Source organism: Notolabrus celidotus, chromosome 20 (genome assembly GCF_009762535.1).
Source record: "Notolabrus celidotus isolate fNotCel1 chromosome 20, fNotCel1.pri, whole genome shotgun sequence".
In the NCBI taxonomy this organism is placed as follows: domain Eukaryota; kingdom Metazoa; phylum Chordata; class Actinopteri; order Labriformes; family Labridae; genus Notolabrus; species Notolabrus celidotus.
The window spans coordinates 6405147-6413452 of record NC_048291.1 but is presented as its reverse complement, the minus strand read 5'-3'; the positions used below and the strand labels follow the sequence as shown (position 1 = coordinate 6413452).

General features: G+C 41.3%; 1 protein-coding gene across 2 annotated transcripts; it reads left to right on the top strand.

Moving 5' to 3' along the window:
* Positions 1 to 707: 707 nt before the first annotated feature.
* LOC117831762 (keratin, type I cytoskeletal 13-like) lies at positions 708 to 5222 on the top strand. Of its 2 annotated transcripts, none has more exons than XM_034710580.1 (9): positions 708 to 872; positions 1513 to 2035; positions 2712 to 2794; positions 2914 to 3070; positions 3241 to 3402; positions 3673 to 3798; positions 3907 to 3981; positions 4070 to 4215; positions 4894 to 5222. In XM_034710580.1, exons 1-9 carry the CDS (start codon positions 847 to 849, stop codon positions 5141 to 5143), a joined length of 1548 nt encoding a protein of 515 aa, XP_034566471.1. In that variant the 5' UTR covers positions 708 to 846; the 3' UTR covers positions 5144 to 5222. The 2 variants fall into 2 exon arrangements, with proteins under 2 accessions (XP_034566471.1, XP_034566472.1); XM_034710581.1 differs by lacking the exon at positions 708 to 872 and adding an exon at positions 983 to 1398.
* The last annotated feature ends 3084 nt before the right edge of the window (positions 5223 to 8306 follow it).

Here is an 8306-nt window from a genome sequence, read left to right as displayed (position 1 = left end):
ATTTAAAATGTGCTTTTCTAGTCTTAAGAAAGAGTTATTACACCACATGGCACATTCACAAACACATACACACACACTGATGACAGAGGCTGCTATGTAGAGTGCCCGGCAGGATTAACGAGGACTGTCAGCATTAACGCGATGGGATTAAGGTCTGAAATTAACGTACAATCATTGTTTCAATATACTTGATTTTTTTTCCCTCTTCTCACCCAGTCAAGCCCTGAAGAGTCCTGCTTAACGCTGAAGCCATGATGAAAAATAATAACACCGCTGGGGTTTTGAATCCTACATCTATCTTTAAAAACTCCCAGCCGACTCAGATGACAAGTCAAGAGTAACATCAGTGGTGGACAAAGTACAAAGCTTCGTTATTTAAGTCAAAGTATAGATACTCGAGGTCAAATATTACTCCAATACAAATAAAAGTTGCTCTGTCAAATTATTACTTCAGTCAAAGTACTGGAGTACTTGCTTTTAATAATACTTAAGTATACAAAGTACGTAAAAAATCTTGAAACGTATTTTCACAATACATAAATGCAGCCAAGAATACATAGAAGTGCAAACTAAAACATTGCACTTGCTATTTCTGGGCGGGTTGCGGGTGATCTACTATGATTCCGTGCGCAAATTATAACAAGTGCAAAAGTTGAAAGCACCGCCTTTAAATGAGGATTTTGCGTGGGCTAAATCTGCTGTCCCCATGGATAGTTTTGGAGAGCAGAGTGGCCGTAAACGAAAAATGACGTTTGAAGCCATGGATTTGGAGGTGTCAGTGGAGGACGCAAACACATCACTACCTGATCTAAGTGAAATTTGCTCTGCAGTTTTCCTGAATCCTACATGCAAGAATCTTTCCAGACCTTTTGGTAGGTTTTTGACACTTGTTTGTTTGAATAGCATTCGATCTTGACTTATGATGTCAACAAAGTGTGACAAAGCCCTCCTCAGTCACGGCTCTCTGTCAGCTGTGTTTACTTAAGATTACTGAGCTGACAAAGACTCTGTTTCATCAAACAAGTGGTTTACTCTTTAATCCTCTTTGGCTCAAGAGTTCCGACACAATAACCTGCAGACAAGAGTTACCCAACCTTGCTGTCATAAAAACTGAAATAACAGATGGTGGTTATTGTGAGGGAGGTCATCTTTACGGCTGCGGATTGATTGGATTTATTTTTTTCATGTAGCGAATGATCTTTAAATCTAAATGTCATCCAGGTCTGAACTTGCCTGCAGCTCTTCATGTACTTTAATCTTTTGGTACGGGCTGCGATCTTTCTGTATGTACACTAACAGGTGAACACAGTAATGAAGGGTGGATTCCACATTTCTCAGACACACCTAAAGCCCGTTAACCCTCCTGAGAGTTAAACAAGGACAGGTGTCTCCACCCAGGTTTGGCACCATCTATCCCTCCTCCTCCTCCTCCTCCTCCTCCTCCTCCCAAACTCTTCTAACAGTATAAAACATCATCTGCTCTCTGAGCTTTACACTGTGTTCTCTCCTCAGCTCAAGCAGAAAGACAGTCCCCACTATCTTCAGCATGATGTCGCACAGAAAGTCTGGTGGTGTCAGCAGCTACTCCATGTATGGTGGAGGTGTAGCTGGTGGAGCCAGGGCCTCCGTCTCTTCACGCTCCATGTCCATGTCCCAGTACGGTGGAGGTGGTGGAGGTGGTGGAGGTGGTGGAGGTGGTGGAGGTGGTGGAGGTGGTGCTGGAGCATATGGCTTCCAGTACCTCGGCGGTGCAGCTGCCATGTCTGGAAGCGGCGGTGGTTCTGGGTTCTCTTTTAGTGCGGGTGGCGGCGGCGGCGGCGGCGGCGGTGGTGGCATGGACATCTCTGCCAATGAGAAGGCCTGCATGCAGAACCTGAATGACCGTTTGGCCAGTTACCTCGAGAAGGTTCGCCTCCTGGAAGCTGCCAACGCCGAGCTGGAGCTGAAGATCAGAGAGTTCCTGGAGAGCAAGACCTCACCCTCCTCCAGAGACTACAGTGCCTACTATGCCACCATCGCAGAACTGCAGGGACAGGTGAGTTCATCTCTGACATGTCATTATCATGTGACCTCCAAACAGCAGCAGGAAGGCAGCTCCTGACACCATCACTGCCATCTAACAGTAAATATCATCCAATGAATGGCGAGAAGCTTCAATCTAAGTTGTAGTTTTTAAAACGTACTTTTTAAATATTCACTTCAAAATAAAACAATGTTTACCAAAACATTATTTTCAGTGGGAGAAACATAAAGCAGAGGACTGTGGTGTGGAATTAAAGTTTTTAATAGTCTTATTTTCATGCATCTACATTTGTGCTGAAATTGTACCAAAGAAGAGTATTTACATTTAGTTACTGAATGAAAATGAGTTAAATAGTTGTGCAACACCTAAAGAGACACCACAGCTCTTAAAACACAGTACAGATGTTAAAATGCAGTCTGCAAATGTGAGCCATGTTATCACTGAAGAGTAATAAACAGTGTACTCACTGCTTGACAGCTTACATTTTCATAATCTTAAGTGCTGTTCCCCGAGCCAGTCTAACAAGAATTGTCTGAACTGAACTGACTAAAAGAGGAGGGCTTAAGATGATTTCTGCTGAGAGTGAAAGAACAAGAGACTCAGGCTGAAATACTTTATACTCCATACACTTAAAGAAAGGCCAAACAGGAAAAAGGTTAAAGTATTTATTTCTTCTTTTTTTTCTCAGATTCTGGAAGCAACCAAATTCAACGGCGGCATCTACCTCTCCATCGATAACGCCAAACTGGCTGCTGACGACTTCAGGATGAAGTGAGTGTGATCTTTTCAGCCAAGTAATTGGAAGTTAATGAGCTGACATTTCACATGAAAAGACTTAGACTCACAAATGAAAGCTTTACTGACTTTTTATGACTAAATTCTCGATGCAGGTATGAAAACGAGCTTGCCATGAGGCAGTCAGTTGAGGCGGACATCGCCGGGCTGAAGAGAGCACTGGATGAGCTGACCATGGGAAGATCTGACCTGGAGATGCAGATTGAGGGCCTGAAGGAGGAGCTGATCTTCCTCAAGAAGAACCACGAGGAGGTCTGTTGATCCCAATATTAATTAAGGGGTCTCATTAATGGGGCATAATATATTACAAAAAAATGGTTTCCAAAATAAGTTTCCTCTAGATGAGAAATATCAGAGCAAACATTTCTGGTTGGGTAAGTTCCGAATCCTTCATTAGTGTGTGTCTATGATTTGGTCTGCAGGAGCTGCTGGCCATGAGGACCCAGATGAGTGGTCAGGTGAACGTGGAGGTGGACGCTCCTCAGGGACAAGACCTTAATAAGGTCTTGGAAGAGATGAGGGAGCACTATGCAGCCCTTGCCAACAAGAACAACAAAGATCTGGCGAACTGGTTCGAGCAAAAGGTGAGACTTTACTCTGAACACCTGTCCAGATATTAAGTTTTTTCTTTTTGTTTTTTTCTCAGCGAAAAAAATATAGATAAATTATCAATTTGCAACTACTCAAATTAAAAGTATTCAGTATGAAGAAGAGCATGGATTCATCAGGTTAAATCGATTTCTTGCTGAGAAATGGGTTAAAATGAAGGCATTATAGCTGTATAATCACTAAAGGAATATTTCTGGGTACTTTCATAGTGTACTGAACATGCTGTTGTCTTCTTCCCTACACAGTCAGAGTCATTGAAAAATGAAGTTGCAGAAAGCACAGAAACTCTCGTTACGTCCAAATCTGAGATCACAGACCTGAAGCGAATGCTGCAGAGCCTGGAGATCGAGCTGCAGTCACAGCTCAGCATGGTGAGCATCACATCACACACAGCACACACCTACTTATCTACACACTTTTTATTACCTGTGTCTGCTGTGATAAGACAAAGAAACTGAACCAGCCTCTCTCTCCTGCAGAAAGCGTCGCTGGAAGCCACCCTGTCTGAAACTCAGAACCGCTACGCCATGATGCTGTCATCTTACCAGAACCAGGTGAGCGAGCCGTTATATATTTCCCCTGAGAATGATGCTGCTTGTTAGACTTCAAGACATTAACTTGATTCTTCTTCTTCTTCTTCAGGTGTTAATGTTGGAGGACCAGCTGACCCAGCTGAAGGCCGACCTAGAGAGACAGTCCTCAGAGTACCAGATGTTGCTGGACATCAAGAGCAGGCTAGAGATGGAGATTGCAGAGTACAGGAGGCTGCTGGATGGAGAGGGTGGCGGGTAAGAGAATTAAAGGATTGCTCACAGGATGTACCTGCTGGATAAAAGTACTGCAAGTTCATCCTGTAAAGTCAAACAAAACACAAAATAATCTCCAAAGGTTAAGGATTGTTTGTGTTGTGAAATCATTTTGAGTCATACAGAAAAGTATGGAACCTATCATAATGTATTAACATGTAAAGAATATCCCAAAATTATATTTATTCAAAGAACAATAAACAAAGCAAGAATAGCTGCAAAGTAAATTTAGAAATATACAAACCAAAACGTTTTTTTTTTATGTAAATTTGTTTTATTTCTTTGCTTTTCGATTTGCAATTATTTTCTCCATATATTATTTCAATATTTCGTGTCTTTCTTTTATTTCTTTAATTCTTTAGCCATTACTTTAAAGATCAAGCTGTCGATTAACTTTATTGGCATTCTTGATATTTCCAATTTTCTCCATATATTTCACATTTATTTATTTTTCTTTGGTTTGAAGAAATGTGTTTAACACAAATCCTCATTTAAAAAAAAAAAGAATATTTGTTTTTTGTTTTAGATATATTATAATTTTTTACCAAAGCTAAAGAACTCACCTGCATACTCACTAGCTTTAAACTCTTAGGCAGCTTAAAGATGACTCCTGGTATTAAACATGACTGAGATCAATGCAAACTTATTGTCCTCCTGCAGCTCCGGCTCTGGCTCTGGTTTCTCCTCGTCCATGTCGTCCTCCATGACTTCTTCCAGCTCCGGCTCTGGCTCCGGTTCTAGCTCCGGCTTTGGTTCCGGTTCCGGCTCCAGCTCTTCCTCCAGCAGTACTGTCATCACTGCCCCTGCCACCACCTCCATCACCAAACAGAAAGTCATCACCATCGTGGAGGAAGTGGTGGATGGGCAGGTGGTCAGCTCCACAAGCTCCGAGGTCGTCAACCAGTTGTGAGCAACTGCAGGAGGAGCACTCACTCAGCTAATGATGAAACTAACACCGAAATAAAATTTTGCTGAGGAGCTTAAAAATATATGGTTGTTTGTTGTGTTTTGGGGGGATTTAAGTTGCAGTTCCTCTAATGGCCACAAGGTGCTGTTATTGCTGAAAGGTAACAAAGGGCAAATAAAAAAAAAAATTTAAATCATTGACAAAATCAACAAATGTGTCTCCAAAAAGAAAAAGGTTTGATAAATATTACGTATCAAAATAGGACCCAACAAAACTTAAGATTATTTTTTAAAAGAAGGTCAACATTTATTTCTTGATCTCTTTTTTTCTGATTATACTGTTTCACAAAAAGCTGTGAGCACAAAGTCACCAAAACGTTCTCAGGGATGGATTTCAGGCAGTTTACTGCAATATGTACAAATATATTAAAAGTGCAGATTAATATTCCCTTTTGGAACACCTCCATGTGACTGGTTTGGTTTTTATAAGCATTTCATTTTATTGCGTCTTTCTCAAAACAAAGTTACAATAGTGATGTAGTTTTACTTGGGGTTAAATTATTCAGGAGGCAAACAAAATGCCTTTTTTTGACAACCCACGTAAAGAAAATCAGAAGTTGTTCACTCTATAAACCTGACTGTATTCATTTTATAACAGCTTAGCGCTTATAGAGAGGCAGCAACCTGTAAAGGCCGTAGTTGTTTGGTCTAATTCTATACAAACCAACCTTTTTTAGCTACAAGTGAAGTCGCCCCCTACTGGAAATGAGAAAGATTTCAGGTAAAAGGCACTTCAATATTTGCCCTTCTTTAGAAATATATTCTTTGGGGTAGGAAAACTAGATTTTTTACTAAATGGATTGTGTCTCCCGACTACTCAAATGACATGACATTTCACATTCACCATTCATACACTGATGGCAGAGGTCGCCATGTGAAGCACCCATCAGGATGAACTAAATCCCATTCACACAACAAAGGCACAGGGCAGTTGGAGGTTTAATGTCTTGCCAAAAGACACTATGGTACTTGGACATTGGGACCTGGCTGGGAGTAAACTCCCGACCTTCTGATTGACATACAACTAACTCCAACACTGAGCCACGGAGAACCAGGAGAACTTTACTTTAGAAGGCAATATTGAATGCACAAATGCACCCTCAGACAACTCAATAGTTAAAAAAAACACATGTACAAATCATGAGTTCATGATCTTAACCAGATAGCGACCTCTAGTGGCCACAATAGTGTTTTATAACCAACGTGACTGAGAATTTGATTCCGTGTGAAACCAGTCAAAGTTGTTTCTAAGATTTTGTTTTGTTTTTGACACATTGCTATCGCTGATTGACAAGTCACCTTGGCCACCACAACTCAATCCCCTGTCCAATAGCTCCCCTGCTTTCTGCTCTGTTCGACTCTAAATGGGACCTCCATTTACAAAATAAACACCATGCTTTATTTGTGAAAACTTGAAATTAGAGTTTGAGACTAGAGAACCATAGAACCATTTTCTTATAGACTTCTATACAGTTAGAGTGCTTTGTACAACCAGTGGAGTTGCTCCCTGCTGGGGGTGGGAATCGAAAACCGGATCCGACTTAGAACCGGTTCCAATTGATCAATTCCATCGGAATTGTACACCTCAAATGTTATCGATTCTTCTTAATGATTCATTTCCCAGCACGACGTCATGTCACGTTGCGGTACATTGCATTACATCACACACTCTGTGACGCAGAACTCCTAGGTGCAATTCCGCAACTATGCTGAAGCATTTGTCGACTCGGCCTCGAAGCTTGGGGTTCGCGTCGGACCGAAATGGAGAAGGGTTCCATGTGAACATGTTCACATCGTGGAGGCGAACCCCCACCTACATCTCCCCTTTCAGAGTCGGGGCGCTTTCCCTCAGGCTCCAGGGGCCACGTCCGGACTCATGCAGCCGAAAATGAGGAACAGAGAGTGGGTAAAATACCTCCGCGATGACCCCCAGAGGAAAAGCGTTTTTTTCTCTCTAAATTTCAAGTCTTTTCCTCCAGGCTCAAGGGGCCACGTCTGGACTCACGTGGCAGAGAATGAGGTCAACGTATTGTTCAGTATGTTCAAGTTGAATATGTTCATGTTCAGTCTTGTGCAGACATAATTTTGGAAAAAATAAAATGGTTCCTTTTGGTTTGGAAGACTGTGTAGAACACCTTTTGTCCCCTAAAAAAATACTCAGGAATCGTTAGGAGAATTGATAAGGAATTGGATTGATAAGCAGAACCGACAATGGCATTGACATTGATTAAATCTTATCAATTCCCACCCCCACGCCCTGCTGAATATGAGAAAGAATGCAGGTTGGAGACTCCTCTTCACTAGCTTCATTTTTTAACCAGAGGCTGAAATACTGTACACAGTTTGTGGTATGAGGATGAAGCTGTGTTTGTGCGGGTTGGAGTGCCCTCTACCTTTCAAAGAAATATAAAGCAGTGCCTCATAGACTGGCATAGAAAGTAAAAAGCATGTTGTTGTAATAGATATACACATACTGTGTATGCTTTTTATTGTTGTGTTCAGGTCATTTGAACAATTCAAGTCTTCACCAAGGTTTTGAACTCTTTAAAGCTCATGTGAAGAGTTTTTGTGGCCATGAAACAGACTGAAATGGATACTGATGCCTGATGGATGAGTCAAAAGATGAAAAGACCACCAGCAACACCATCGACTATTTCTCTATATTTAGAAGGGGTATGAGTCAGGCAAAGTGATAAACCACACAAGCCTTTATAAATATATTTCACAGCATGGAAGAAACTCAACGAGTGATACATTTGGCCATTTAAAGACAGCAGGATGACACGTGTAGGTTACAAAATCAACAAAGAGACCAGTAGTAGTGCTTTGCCCACAGGGGGCGCCAAAATCAACACAATCCAATAATTCGTTTCAGGAGCATTAACCAAAAATCTGAAATGATGCCCTCTAAGCTGTATTTCGTTCAGAACCAGAGTCAGTTTCCTTCACAATACATAAAATCATTTTCAAATCAGATATATTTAGAAAACAAGGTATAAAATGAAAGTGATTTATGAGTATGTAAAGCATTCCAGTCAAGCATCAAGGGTTGGACTGTGACAAAATATCTCTTCATTGGTTCCTCCAGACCACGGCACAGGACAATG